The 15,838-nt window shown below is 42.0% G+C and overlaps 1 protein-coding gene across 2 annotated transcripts in view; it reads left to right on the top strand.

Annotated features, from left to right (window-relative positions):
- Positions 1–15,614, top strand: part of DMRT1 (doublesex and mab-3 related transcription factor 1) — a 105,059-nt gene extending 89,445 nt beyond the window's left edge. Inside the window, exon 5 of one of the 2 annotated variants that reach the window (XM_036855760.1) lies at positions 14,491–15,614. In XM_036855760.1, coding sequence (XP_036711655.1) covers positions 14,491–14,645 — 155 coding nt within the window. In that variant the 3' untranslated portion in view covers positions 14,646–15,614. The remainder of the gene's footprint in view (positions 1–14,490) is intronic. The other variant, XM_036855761.1, reaches the window with a different exon arrangement.
- The last annotated feature ends 224 nt before the right edge of the window (positions 15,615–15,838 follow it).

Here is a 15,838-nt window from a genome sequence, read left to right as displayed (position 1 = left end):
CAGTGTTACAAATAGCAATATTTCCTAACGGAAATAATTAGAAGTTCATTTTATTCTCTGCTCTGACACATACAATCCTGGAGCCTCACTGAAGCACTAGAAAACATGAGACTTACTGTCAGCCGAAAATAACTGTCTTGTAATGTCAGTTCTTTAAATACCAGTCGTTTTTCTGGTTAGCCACAGGACTACATTCTAATTAAGCTCCTGGAAAGCAAGTGGAGGGGAAGCTGATTATCAGCTTGAGATTCTCGTCCTGGTAGATGCTTTGAAAGGCTGTGACACCATTCTAGGGTGGGGATGCAGACCAGGCTGGGACCAGAACCTTACTCAGCAAGGATGCGTCTTTTCCATGAATTATGGAAACCTGACATAGTAAAAGTATAATTCTAGGATCCACCCACTTAATAGCAGTGCCTTCTGTATACTGAGTGGTATAGGCAACACTTTAGAAATTTGCTCTGCCTCAAAAGGTGACATCTCTGCAATGTCTAGAAGCCACCGCTTTGAAATGAGGATACCAACAGGAGGTTAGAGCCCAAAGCCTGAGTTCACCTCTTGAGTGAAGTAGTTTAACCGGATGCCTTTCATCAAGAGTAAACTCTTGAGAGAGTAAGCAGTAAACTGAGAGAATAGAACTGTGTCTGGAGGGGTTAGGGGGAGGGGTAAGGTGTCATTTGGCAGAGAGGAGACCAGGGGAGAGGATCAGGGAGCACCGGATACCTAAGAACAGAAAAGAAGTGCACAGAGGTGAGGGAGGCGCACAGAGTCAGGTAAAAGGGTAACTGAGAAACAATTCACCTTCCTCCTGATTTTGCTTCAGATGGTGCCTGGTGTGCCTGGTGTACCTGTGAAGTACTTACTGCTCCCTTATTATGGAAAGGGAAAAGCAGAGGAAGGAATAGTGTTGACTGAGTATATTTTAGTTTTAATGACTACAGCCCTTAACGTTATTGTTTTCCATTAACGAATGTCCAGAATTGAGGTTCATAGTGTTCAGTTATTGCCCACAGTCACATCACCAGTAAGCATCTGCTCCCAGGTGTCTCTGATTACAGGTGTCCCTGGTTTTTTCCTTATGAGAACAGAGACTTGTTTTATTTATGGCTGTATTCTCTTCATCTACAATAGTGCTGGGCACAGAGCAGATGCTCAAGACATATTCCATGAATTAAGTAACCAATGAGCACCACACTGCCTTCTTTAATGCTTAAGAAGAGTGTTAAGACATAAACAGGACCAGCAGAAGTCATTGTGTTCCTGGGTACTCAGCTCCCTAAGAGGTCTCTTCCAACACCTTGAATATGAAATAAAGCATGTTCTGAAATGTACGCTTTAAAAATTATGGTGTAATCAAAAGGCCAGGCAGCACATCAACTTGACAGTTTATGTAATTTAAATAATGTTTCTGATCCCCAGGAAGCTTGCAGATAACTGTGGAAAGCATTTCCACATGTAAATTTGTCGGTTTTGAGATGAGCTGGTACCTTGTGGAATGAGCAGATTACTTGAGCTTGAAGGAGCAGAGGTCGCCGTTTGGTACTTGATTGCTCTTCGCTCTAAGCTTTGAGGGCAGCCAATAATGCTGCGAGTGCCGGACTTTCGCTCTTGATTTCAAATTAAAGATTTAATTACAGTCTTCACTGAAGATGAACCAAGTGTGAAAATACCTGATCTACTTGGAATGTGGGATCGAGGAGGAGTGTGTGGGTTGGAATCAGTGCCTGGGCACTTAACTACTTTCAACAGTAGCATTAAGGGTGCAATCAATTATGTTGTGGCCAAATGCTGGCCTGTTGCTTAGTCAGAGTCAGTGAAATTTATATTCTTCTTTATCATTTTTTTAAAGCTGAAAGGTTTTTTCTTAGTAGTTACTCTGATAGACTACAGACTTAAATCTCCAAGACTTCAAAGGTTTGAAAGATACACATCTTTGAAATTTGTGGAGACTTGGCTTTGTAGATCAGTACATGGTCATTTGGTATTAATGTTTCAGGTGTGCTTGAGAAGAATGTGGATTGGCTCATTGTTGGGGCCAGAGTTCTATGTCCGTCTGTAGAATCAACCTTATTTATTGTGTTGTCACATCTTCAGTCAGTCAGTCAGTCATCAACCAGTCAACAGTAATGAAAGCAATCTATGCAAAATCTGTCCAACGACACCATATTACCTATTTTTTTTTAAGGTCGCAGTTTCATAAGCTTATTTTGTTATGGAGAAAAAAGTGTCTGTATACCGTTCAGTCTTCCAGCTTCTGTCCTTCTGGTATTTCTGTTAGTGTCCAGAGTGAAGTTACATCCGTCCAAGGACTCGGTTTAAGGATAGATTCATGAGGTCACATTAACTTGCCATCACTGAACAATGATCTCTTTTGCATAAATGAATTTTCCAAACAACTCATAATTTCTCCTGTGATTGCCAAAGTTCTCTACCTCCCTGTCTCTGATGACAGAGACATTTACAAAATGGATTCTCTTCTTTCTCGCCTTCAGGATGCTGAACCTTTCTTGAGGGTTCAGGTTCATTGTCACAGAGATCTATTTTTGTACTCTCAGCTCTTCAGAAGTCTCCATAGGTGTTTATTTAGAAAGAAACATCTTGTTAGAGACATGCTTCTGGAAGAATAACTAACTGGCCATACTGGATAAATTAAGATGAAGTAGAAAAGACTGGACAGGGCAACCAGATGCTAGCAGATGAGGGTAACTGGAAGGGAGGGAGATGCAGGAGGGCTCTGTGCATTTCAAGAGAGCGGGACAGAGCAGTGGCTTAGGTTGGGGGGTGGGTCTGAGAGAGCCTGAGCTGCAGGTGATGTGGGCATGTTCAGGACCCAAGAGGGGAGAAGATGGTGGGTTCAGTTCTAAACAGATGAGGTTACATTGCAGGAAACTCATCCAGGTGGAGATGTTCAGCCAATATTTAATATACAGAAGTGGTTCTCAGTGAGAAATCAGGGCAAGAGATAGGAATTGTGAAGTCATTTGCAAGGAGGTGATGTTTAAAGCTTATGTGGGTGAGAGGACCAAGTGGAGTAGTTTGGAGAGTCTGTGTCTAGGGTTGGTGTTGGGGAAGGATGGTCCAGGAGGGCAGAAAGCCTGGAGGGCAGCTGAGGGGGATGAAGGGGAGAGGGCATGTTAGGTGTCAGTGCTCCTGAGCAAAGAGGGAAAGACTGCAACAGGTCATTGGCTTTGGGGACCAGCAGGCTATGGGTGACCTTGAGAAAGCTTTTCTGGGAGTGAAACAGCTACCAGTTTGCCAGGCATAACCCAGTGAGTAGTGGGCAGTGGGCCAGTTCTTCAGTTAAGTTTGGTGATGATGAAACAGAGACTGGGTGGTAGGTCAGGGTTCAGGAAGAGAGGATGCAGTGCAGGAAAGGATTAGTGTAAAAGGATCAAAAGACAAAATCCCACACTTCACACTCCTTAGGATGGCTATTATTAAAAAACAAACAAACAAAAACCCCAGAAAATAACAAGTGTTGCTGAGGATGTGGAGACTCGGAACACTTGTACATTGCTGGTGGGAATGTAAAATGGTGCCCCTGCTGTGGAGAACTGTATGGAGGTTCCTCAAAAACTTAAAAATAGAATTAACATATGATCCAGCAATTCCACTTCTGGATATACACAAAAAAAAGTGAAAAGAGGGACTTGAACAGATATTTGAACACCAGTGTTCATAACCAGCATTATCCACAAGAGCCAAAAGGCAGACACAATCCATATGTCCACTGATAAATGCCTGAGTAAACAAAATGTGGGCTGTACTTGAAATGTTATTCAGCCTGAAGAAGGAATGAAATTTTGCCACATGCTGCAACATGGATGAACCTTGGAGACATTATGCTAAGTGTAATAAACCAGTCACAGAAAGACAAATACTGTATGGTTCCACTTATATGAGGTACCTAGAGTAGTCAGTTTCATAGAACCAGAAAGTAAAAGGGTGGTTACCAGGGGCCAGGCAGAGGGAGTAGGGAGTTATTGTTTAATAGGTGCAGAGTTTCAGTTTGGAAAGGTGACGAAGTTCCGGAGATGGTTGGGTAGTTACAGTTGCACAACATCGTGAATATATTTAATCCTGCTGAGCTGTACACTTCAAAGTGGTTAAAATGGTAAATTTTATGTTATGTGTATTTTACCACAATAAAAAAATTTTTCTTAAACAGAAAACAAAATCCTGAAAGGAGACCAATTTTTCTGACCATTGGGAGGAAGAATTAAATGAAAGTTGTCTTATATTTTGATAAATACCTGCCAGCGTTGGTTTCCTTCATGAAGTTCAGAGCTGAGCTTGGTTGACCAGCAACAGCAGGTCTTGCCCAGAAGCTTCTCGCCCAAAGAGAACATGGGTTGTTCTGAGAAGTCCCTAAAAAAAGGCTACAGTTAAGTTTAGTTTCAGACAGGATGTAGTTGGGGGGAAAAAGGAAAATCTTTTCTTGAAAGCAAACTAAAATACTTGTCAAGACCGTGAGGTCTTCTCTCCTGAAACAATTAAAAAATATCATAAACCCCTGGAGAGGGGAGGGCACAATCACATTCCCTGAATGCCTTATATCACCCACAGATTAAACCTCTTTAGCGTTGAAGTCCTTTCTTGGGATCTAGTTGAACAGAAGACATTTTAAACAAATAGAAAAATGTTTTAAGAAAGACATATGATTTGTTTTTTTAGCATTTGGGGTCTTATGCAAAGTGTGTAAATACTCTTTAGGAAAAACATAGTTTGTGCTACTTTCTTGTTTCTCTTCACCCTTAACATGGACCGTTCCAAAAGAGCGTATTCTTGAGCCTGTAATCTGAACTATCTTATCTACCCATGATGGCTGTGTTGTAATTAGGAGGTAAAACAACCTGTGTGACTGAGTAAGCATGTATTCTCCTGTCTGGAAATGCCTGGAATTTTCTATCCTGATTGATTTCATCTGGTATATGTTATTTAAATGTGTCCTGGTGTTTGCTTCCTTCTTCTGTACTAGAGAAAAATACTAATAATTACTCATTTTAAATTTCCTGTAACCCTAGTTAGAAAGAAAGAAGGAAAAGTTGGCATAGTATTAATAGCCAATACTGATGGAGTTTTGCATTTGTTTTTTTTGAAGAAGGCATCATCTCCTGACAGTAGAGATAAAATAATTTACTGGACACAATCTTCTACCCTGCTACTAGCATATCATTTGGGGCACAATATTTCTTTTCAAATTATAAGCTGCAACTTTTACACAAGTTCTACTTGTGAAATGGCTTGTGAACTTTCTCTTTTATTCATTTCATTGCAAAGTATCTGAATATATTTTTTAACATCTTTATTGGAGTATAATTGCTTTACCATGGTGTGTTAGTTTCTGCTTTATAACAAAGTGAATCAGCTATACATATACATATGTCCCCATATCTCTTCCCTGTTGCGTCTCCTTCCCTCCCACCCTCACTCTCCCACCCCTCTAGGTGGTCACAAAGCACTGAGCAGATCTCCCTGTGCTATGCGGCTGCTTCCCACTAGCTATCTATTTTACATTTGGTAGTGTATATATGTCCATGGCACTCTCTCACTTTGTCCCAGCTTACCCTTCCCCCTCCCCGTGTCCTCAAGTCCATTCTCTAGTAGGTCTGTGTCTTTATTCCCGTCTTGCCACTAGGTTCTTCACGACCTTTTTTTTTTCCCTTAGATTCCATATATATGTGTTAGCATACGGTATTTGTTTTTCTCTTTCTGACTTACTTCACTCTGTATGACAGACTCTAGGTCCATCCACATCACTACCAATAACTCAATTTCGTTTCTTTTTATGGCTGAGTAATATTCCATTGTATATATGTGCCACATCTTCTTTATCCATTCATCTGTCGATGGACACTTAGGTTGCTTCCATGAAAGAGTTCCTCAAAGCCATACAGCTGAAGCTGCACATCTTACATATTTTGTTAAACAGCATGTTTTATCAGAGATGATGTAATTCCACAGTGAAAGGCTGACTGCAAGCTGGTGGATTAGCCAGAAACCGAGCTCATTTCGGGCCCCAGGTGAGAAAGCAGCTGCATTCCCTCTCCTCACGCCTGGCTCTCCTGGCAGTGGTGTTGACTCCAAAACTTTAATCTTTTTTCTTAGTCTTAACAAGAGTCCCATGAAGGTGGAGATTTTCATCATGCATTACACTTTAAGGTTGAAGCATCTGTGATTCTTTCTTCTCAGTGTGAAGGAAACTCTCAGCAAAGCTACTTTAAAAATGTCTCTTGTTGCAAAATACCTGGACAGAGCCAACCTAGTTTCTAGGCTGGCGAATGCCGCGGCCTGCTTTGCGGGTTTGATTCCTTTTGTATCTGAGAAAACAGCTTTCCCAGAATCAAATGGGAACTCTCTTCCAGAGGTGACTTGTGGAGCCTCTTGTTAGCCTGGTCTGCCTTGGTTTCTGAGGTGATCACGTACCTATTTAAACTCTGTTTTCAAATGCAGTTGCACCTGTGACCACCCAGTCGTGGTACCATATGTGGTTTGCGTTGCAGAGTCCCCAAGGAACGGGGTCCTGCGGGCTCGTCCAGAGCCAGGCTCTTTGGCTGAGATCACGCCTCAGGGTGTGTTTGATGCGGCTTTTCTCCTTGTGTCGGTGCCCAGAGTCCTTCCAGTAAATACAGACAAAATTAGACAAAGCCTTTGCACTTTAAAATCCTCAAAACTGGTTTTAGACTTGAGACTCTCTTTGCCAGTGTGTGGATTAGCCCTGGTTTGTGGTGGCAGCATGTCTTGTGAAGACCACATTCCATGGTCTTTCTCACTCCCCCATCCATTATTAAGCACCTGCTGGGTGCACTGCACTGTGCTAGGTAGTGTACAGTAGATGTTCTTGGCTGAATTTCAGTTTACCAGGTGTTAGTGTTTTATCTAATAGACTTTCTGTTCCTTTCTCGAGGAGGTTCCCCTTGCTCTGCCCCTGCTCCTGGTTCAGCCAAGTCCCTTCCCCTTTGGCCCAGCCTCAGGTAATGTCATGTGTACCTGAAGTCCCAGGAGAACACAATGTAACAGGCTTGGGTTTCAGTTTGGAATTCATCTTTACTTTTAGCCTTCTGGTGTGTAAAGAAGGATGACTAAAGTAAAAGTCACCTTTCTCTGAACATTGAAATTGAAACTTGTCTGAAAACATTCAGGGAAGTTTGAGCTGTGTTGACACTAATTCTTTTTTTTTTTTCTTTCCCAACCAGTGTTTCATAAAAGTCTTACTAATTTCTTGGTCCTGTCTTAGGCAGTGGAGGACAGAGACTGAATCACACTCCTTCCTTAGGGAAGTGTACAGACTCACGCCAGGAGAAAGGAGTCTTTATGTTTACAAATGATTTTGTCATTTATCATCTCTTCTATCCTCTGAGCAACTTTATGAAATACATCATTATTACCTCCTTTTACAGTGAAAGAAATTGATGCTCAGAGGTGTTTACTGAGGTGCCACGTCTGACGGCAGAGCTCATGGTCTTTCCACACTTGTTCTCAGGTGGCCACTGTTGGGAACTGGGCTCAGCCCAGCCTAACAGACCCTCCAGAATGAGCAGAGCTGGGCCCGGGAGCAGGACCCCCTCAGCCTTCCTGCCCTTGTCAGTACACGTATGTGGTGGGAAAAGGGTCTGCCTCTTCAGAGAGGAGAAGCTGGACCAGAGATGACAAGCACTCAAGAAAGACTAAGCAGGGCAGGATGGGTATAGGTGGGGGCAGCCGAGGGGAGTGATGCTAGGAATAGAGCTCAATTCGGACCACATCCAGTGCTGAGGTGCTGCGTCTGTGGGACACACATGTGGGTGACCAAATGGTACAGCTGTGTACAATGGTAATGTGGGCTTCTCAGATGCATCGGGCTTAATGGGGCCCCAAAGCTTTGTGTAGAACCAGCCTAAGTGCTGTACTGTGTCCCCACTGTACAGATGAGGAGACGGAGGCATGGAGAGGGTAAGGCACTTGCCCAGGGTCTTCGGATAGTAAGAGATGGTCTTCTGGCAAAACCCACACACCTCACCCTAGCCCTGCTTTGTTGCCTTGTGACTGAAGGTCAGCTTCTGGTACCCCAGCAAGCCTCATCCCATCAGGGCTCCAGGTACCCAATAGTTGTAGATTAGGAACAATGAGACCCCTACTTCTTTGGGGACATTGAAGCCTGTACCTAGTACTTCCCAGAGTTTTCAACTTTTAGGACAAACTTAGGCTCAAAAGGAAGATTCTTCCCGCTTTCAAATACTGCTGCCTGAAGGAATGGTTGGCTTGATCATTGGATAACAACACTATTTTTGGTCTGGTATGTCCAGAGGTACTCTGCTGCTTCATTTTGATTGGACACCCCTTCTCAAACAATGAAAAAGGCAGAGCTTATGTAATGAGGGACCTGTTGTCCAAATGAGGACCAGGTCGTTTGCCTCCTGGATTTGACACTCTGGCTGTCACGTAGGCCCCAAGTGAAGTAAAGTGTGTATCCCTGGTTCCTGGCTCTCTCAAGGCACATTATGTGTGGCCTGGAGGGAATAGATTTTGTACTAAATACTGATTGGATTCTGGCACCTTCAAAAGCAAGGATCTTCTAACGTGAAGACACTGAAATTGAAGACAAAGGAAGTAAGGAAACTACTGTGTACTCAGTGATTATCACAGGGACCTGTTGTTAGCCTCATTTTACGGATGAGGAAACTGGTGTTTAAGTTCATTGCCCAGGTAGTTGAGGGGATTTCTTCAAAGTCGGTGTTGTGGTTATTTCAGTGATGGGGAAAATAGAGCAGAATTAGTCAGCGTGAGGATTTATCTCAGAAGGTTGTCATGAAAGCGAAGAAAAGGCCACACTATGTTTAGGTTTTGATACTGAGTATATTTTGGTTAAAACACAGTGAATTAGAGGATCTGTGAATCTTTGGATTGTGGGTATCACCCAGTGCTGCCTTCATGGATGAGACACGTCAGCTGAGCCAGTCATAGTGAATTACCCGTCACACACGCACTTGCTCACTTCAGAAGGAGTGCAGGAGACCTATCAGTGAGAAGAGGCTCCACGACTCACGGTGCCACTTTGGGCGTGAGGGAGCAGCCCACAGCATCACCACTGCCAGGGGACACGGGGGGTTCTGGGGAGGTGAGGATTGAAGACGTGCTCAGGGTGTGAGCCCCCGCCAGGGTAGGGCCGCTGTCTCAGACACATCACTTATTCACGTGCTTGCTTTGAGGCTCGAGTAGTTTTGGTGACCCGCCCCCGCCCCCCATGGAATAAACAGGGAGTGTGGGATCCCAGCAGCTGCCCTGCCGTGGTCCAGAAGAATCTGTCATGGAGGGTGGGAGTGGGGGGAAGAGGAGGAAGGCCTGGACCCAAGATAATGCCTGGGACCTGCATCCCAGGTGAGGTGGAAGGCTGAACGGGGTCCCTTCTCTTTTCCCTCTTTGTGTGCTACTTTACAGGCAAGAAAGCATTCTTCCCTTCGTGTATCCGTTGAACTCTGTAGGTGGTAAGGTGGTAGGTGGGGTGCGTTATCCCCTCGTTCCTTGAGCAGTAGGGTAGCCAGTCTGCAGTTCCAGCAGGGCCAGCCTGTGAGCCCCGGTCCTCACACTCTCTCCCAGGGGCTGCCAAAGGAAGCTTGATAGGCTGCTGTTTGTTTTGAGAATTAAGAAGTTCTAGTGTTATCTTGTGTTGTATCCGTGTTACACATGAAATTTAGAGAGAATGAGGCAGTGTTGATAGTGGTTAAATATGTGCTTTCTGTTATCAGGTCACCTTGTTTGTAAGATGGCTTTTCCTAGAGCTTGCCAAGGCTGTGGCAGCAGGATCGAGGAGGAAGCACCAATCATGCGCCTCATTGTATCCACAGGAGCTCTCCTTTATGACGGCTTGGCCACTTCTCCCTACAGTATGCACAGGGCAGAGCTGGCCCCTCTCAAAACTGGTGTTAGATTTTAGACTGACAATTAAGATAATGTTTTCAGGGAAAGCGTAATCCTAACCAGACTCCCTCTCTAGCCACTACTCTTTGATTGCACACAGGTGGAAAAAAACACATTTAATTGTTTCAAAGATTATTATATTTTTGGTACATTTATAGTAAATGGGGGTGATTAATAAAGGGCTATTTTATTCTCAGCTTGTGGTTTCTAATTACATCAGTTACAGCTTAGCCTTCCTCTTCACTAGCGTGCAGGCATGGACTGGAAAAGAATGAGCTAATCCTTGATAGATCAGGTGGAATAAAGATCTCCATTCATATCTTTACCTTTTATCCCTTCTTCTGAGTGCCAAGAATTAATGCTGTTTGAAAGTACAAGCTGAACCTGCCAAGCTCTGGACAGCTAAGATAATCCTAGTTATTTTAAATGTTAGTGAGAAGGGCAGCAGTTCTACTCTGGAAAAGAGTCCTATTGTGAAACATCAAATATCTGCTAAGTGGTATTGATTGGACATGATTTTATTTCCAAACACTAAGGTTATCATGAAGCGGAAGAATTCATTGTTTAAGACATTTTCATCAGCTTTTCATCAGACTCTTAGGCTTGCAAACTCGAGGAAACCAAAGAGACCTGTCAGTGTCTAGGTGAAGAGTTGCTAACAGTTGAAGAATGCCACTTGCATTTTTTATTTTTAAAATGGTTTCTTAGTGGGAGCTTAATAGTATTTAACATATAGAGGAAGAACAATTTTTTCTCAAGCACGAATATCCTGTTTCTCACATCACTGGAAGAGAATTGTTCGTTCCGGTCCACCGACTCCCAACAGATCATTCAAGTTAAAAGTCAGGGGTCTTTGCAGTGTCAAAAGATTTAGCAGTTAGATTGGGTTTTATTTTGTTTTTTAGAGAGGTGGGTTTTGGTGGGGGGGGGGCAGTCTGTAATATTTTCCAAAAAGAATATTGGTGCTTAGATGGCATCACTGAAATCATCTTTTTTTTCCCCCCTCAGCATTGGTAAGAGTGATTATGTGTATGGTTTTTTTGTTTGTTTTAAAATAATAATAAAAGAAAGACCATTTAGCTGCTGTAGACAAATAGGCTAGTAGAGAGAAAACAGATACAGGGTTTGCTGGTTCAAACCAGGGTCAGCCTCGGAGGTTTACCCACCTTTCATTGTAACAAGAAAAAAGATCAGATGGGCACTTTTTCCTTTTTTTTTCCACTTTCTTACTTTTAAATCTCTACTTCGGTCTCCAGAAGTCATTTCTTCCATTTCTGTAAATGCTGGGAGCCTAGTGATGATTACAGGGTAGCATAATCCTGAATTGTCTGTTGCCTGTGAAAGCTTCCTGCCCACCCCCCCGTCCCCACACCCCACCCCCCCAGCGCCGCAGCAAAGCACTCACGTCTTCGCTCATGCAAATAGTGGTGTGTTGAGCATCGCCCGGCCAATTATTCTTTCTTTCTTTGGGTTTATTCCCCAGAGTGGAATTACCAGGTCAGAGGGTATGAACAGTTTTACGGTTCTTATTACATGTCACTAGGCTGCTGTCCAGAAAGATTGAACCAATTTCTAGTGCTACCAACAGCGTATCTTTCCCCACAGTCCCGTGGACAGTAGGCATTAGCATTTTTACAAAATAATGAAGAGGAACCTTTTGAGTTGAAATTAGCCTTCTGCAGGGCTCATTAGAATCAACACACAAAAAAAGAGAACTTTGGCTTTTTAATTTTTAATTGGTATAAAATGATTTTAAATGATCGGTTGTTATTCTTCCCCCCAGTAAAGTTTAATGAAGCTGCATTTAAATGAAGAGGGTACCTTCATTTTTAAGGATGATAGTAAAATAAATTTTGGACATTAGTCACTAAGATAAACACTTACTAAATCTTTGATGCACTTGGAACTACTTTTATGAGGTGCTACACAAAATGAGTTAAACAGATACTGTCCCTAACTTCAACATTCAGAGACAATGCTAAGCCTTTAACAAAAGTAAAATGAACATGGATTTAAATTTTGAGTGGAGAAAAGCTTTAAAAAATACAGGTATTTTGCAAAACAGGTTGAGTTCATTTCTTTGGATCTTCTCTGGAGTGCGGTCATGCATTAAGTATGCTTGGAGCCTCCCTAGTCTATGCAGGTGACACACTCTGCACATCTTCACACCCTCAGGTCAGAGGAATATTTTCCAAGAAAGTATCCACAAGGCAAGTGCGAGCAAAAGGGGGCTCTCCCCAAATCCTTTCTTTTGCAGAATTCCCGCCCCTTCCTTTTTCAGTCACAAGTCGGGCCAAATGGGGGAGTCGGGGTGTTTGTGGCTGGGGTGGGAGCATCCCTAGGTCAGCTGTTAACTGTAGGCAGAAGCTCAGAACATGTCTGGAGAATGCTTGCCTATTCCTTTATATCCTCTGCATTAAGTTGACAAGGGTCAGTTATTTTACGTCCTCAAACTAACACAGAGATTAGGATGGTTCAGTGGCCAGTGACTAAATGTGACACCCAAGGGTGGGGATGGTGCAGGGGTGAGAACAAGCCAGGAGGTGGGGCTGACCAATGTTGCACTGCCCTTGGCAGCTTCCACCGGACCTCCTTTGTAAAACGGGAGAATAATTCTCTCAGTGAATGGTTTGAGGGTTAAATTTACATACTCATTAAAGTAGGTGACATACAAGAAGTAGTCAGTAAATGTTCACTCCCTTCTCCATCTCTTCTGTACAGAGGACCTTCTGTCACTGGCTTGAGATGGGGATGGGGTTGGGCAGATTAACTCACAGACTCTGGTTGGCCCTTAGTTGGCTCTCCAGATCCTTGTATAGTCACAAGATGTCAGAGCAAAGTCTGCTGTCTGTTTAGATACAACATCCCTGGGCATGTAACACAATTCACAAATTATCTTAGATTTGCAGGGAAATTTAAATCCATATAACAATTCAAATTTAGTAAGAAGCCTTAATGAACAGTGAGAAAATGAAAGCTTCAGGTTTCCTAGGTTCAAATTAGTACTCTTTTTGTTTAACTTACTAAATCTAAACAAATACTACCAATATCAAAAGTAAATTGCTTGTCAGGAAATCACCTACACTGTTTTTCAAATTGATTAACTTACTAAGTTTTCAGAACATTCCTTTCCTAACTGGATATTGAGGTAGCTGTCCCAAACTATCCATCTGTCTGACTGTCTGTCTGTCCATTATGTCACATTAGAAGAACCGGGCTTTCTCAGATAATTTGGTCCAGTGGAGTGGTTAAAGATCCGCTTCTTAAATCCCAGCTCTGTTCTTTTATTTCTGTGTGGTTCCACTAGCTGCAGCAAACCTCGGAACCCATAACAAGCGTAAATAGTGTTCTCTTGTAAAAAGGTCTCTTTTCAGCATGGTAATATACCTTATTAAATTCCAAACATAATAAGTATTGATGGCAAACACATCAGGACCCAGTACAGCTTCTACTATGATTTAGTTCTCTACAAATGACTTCAGCACTCAGCTCCCAATGCATTTTGCTAATTACATCATAGATTTCCCTATTGATGAACACAAGCTGAATTAACACAGGAGCACTAATGTACCCTTTCACCATTATTGTTGTACAAGAAGCCGTGGCAGATGCTGGCAGTTAGTTACACAAACATTAGTATTAACGATTGGCCATTTGGAATTGGTGACAAACTACTGCCCTGCGGAATCCTGAGGCTGAAACCAATCAGGAAGTTAATGAGGAGAGAAATTACCACTGCAGCTTCCCCTTAATTACATTCACACTAGGCAGGAAGGGAGTTCTGGGGGTGGATCTAAACTCAGCTAAGGTTAAGAAGGTCAGAGACCCTTTTGCTTAAATTTTGTATCTACTGTGGCTTGTAAGGTTGCAAAAATTGTTCAACACATTATTACTTTTGCATCCTTCATATTTAATGTCAGATTCCTAGTGGAGTTTTATGTTTATAGGTTTGCTGTTAAAACCTTTACCTGACTTCTGTTTTAGTGTTGTATAATTCAGTTTCTTTTAATTTTTGGTTTTTTTTAAGTTTCCTTCCCATTTACTGCTTTTTACTTTTTAAAAGTTATGTATGCTGACCTTCCCCCAAGTGTTTGTTTCCCTCTATCCAAGAGAACTGACAGGAAAGTTGATAAGCTGTCGCTTTCACTTGCTAGCTACTGAGAAACTAGGGTTACCTGTCGAATGGTGGAAATACACGGGTGGGGTCTTGCTTGGGGTAATTTGTCAGATGGATCATTTGACAAGACTCAGTTCTATTACCATCGTTTACATAAAGGGGAGGGGCTCAGTGAAGGGTGGAAATAGTATCCCCAAAGAGGGGGGAGACTGTTTTTTGTTTTTAATGAACATAAAATTGAAACTCTGCTACTTAACTTGCCTCTTCAATTAAATAGATAATACTGTGCAGAAATACTATTTTTTATTCTAAAGAAGCACTGGGGATTTTTAATGAGTGTCTATGAAAACACTTTCAACTCCGAATAGAAATTGCAGAGCGCCTTTTTCTTTGTTGGAACCTAATTGCACAGTGAATGTAGAAAGACTAGCCACTTTTAACGCACTCTTCTCCCTCTGTCTCTCCCTACTTCCCAGTATTTTCGCCACCCGGCAATCAAGATGCTGGCTTGGTTTCCCTCTCCAGCAGCTCTCCTGTTAGTAACGAGAGCTCAAAGGGAGTGCTCGAATGTGAGTCTGCCTCGGAGCCCAGCAGCTTTGCGGTCACTCCTGTCATCGAGGACGACGAATAATCGGGCACCCCGATGCCTTTGGCCATTCACCTGGAGTGGCAGGTTTATTCCGTTTATACACAGGGTTTGTTGTTAACATTTTGCCTTGACTCACGCCGACTTAACTGTTGAGAAGATGTTTGGTTTATACTCCTTAGAGCTTAGCCCAGAGGCTAGAACACATTTGGAATAGTTTAGTATCTGTGTCTACCGTCTGCAACAATTAAGTGCTTTGCTCACGGAGTTAAATATTAAATAGTAGTGTCCCTCATTTTTTTATGACACTGGTTTACATGTAGTTTTCAAGAAATACAACAATTCACTCAAGTAAAGCAGTACATTTGCATCTAAATGTGTCAATTACTTTCAGTTTTAAAATGAAATCTTAGGTGCCTTAGTTATGTTTTTGAATTTTAGTATTTTAATAAAAGTGCTAAACTATAAATTTAGCCAAGTTCCTGACTGGTGAGAAGAAAAGAATAGAGTTAGTGATTATTTTAGAAATCTGCAGAAGGTTAAATAGAAATAGTGTGTGTGTTTGTGTTGCTGTTAGAAAAGCCTAGCCCTGACCCCATCCCCTCAAATCCAAAACGTGACTGAAATAGTCAGAAGAAAAAATTAATGACTTTAAGAATTGCTACCTTTTCTAAAGGGTAGTTTGAAAACAACACAATTTAAAGTAACCCTATAGTAATGCAGAGTTCCTGAGTGTTGTTTCTAGAATAATATAAGAGTTTATGATGCACATTCTACTATTAAAAAAATGGATGCAATCTAGATTATTTTGTAACCTTAGGTTGTAATCTGATTTGAAGATAAGTACATCTTTAAAAGTTACTATAGATTTCTGAGTTCATTTTTTGTTAAAAATTGCTAGTGGTGTACTCCATATGTAACAGAAGCCATCCTGAAATGAAACTAGTCTAAAAAAATTCATTGTTCTGTGTAGTTGCAGCTGTACCTGAAATAAAAATGTTATTGATGCCTGAATTTTCTTGTGTGTATATTTGATGAGCGGTATTAAACAGGAAAAAAGAAATTACTTGTATTTTCTTCGCTCTGTGCTTTGAAAACATCTATTTGATTTCACCCCCATCTGTTGTAATCAATAACCTGACCATCTTGTTTTTTATTAAATGCACTTACTCTTAATTTCATCCACCAGTGGTTTTAGAGAGAATAATGTGGAGTTACCTATATAGGTTTGACATTAT

This window comes from Balaenoptera musculus, chromosome 6 (genome assembly GCF_009873245.2).
Source record: "Balaenoptera musculus isolate JJ_BM4_2016_0621 chromosome 6, mBalMus1.pri.v3, whole genome shotgun sequence".
Classification (NCBI taxonomy): Eukaryota; Metazoa; Chordata; class Mammalia; order Artiodactyla; family Balaenopteridae; genus Balaenoptera; species Balaenoptera musculus.
This window is presented reverse-complemented; position numbering and strand designations above follow the sequence as displayed.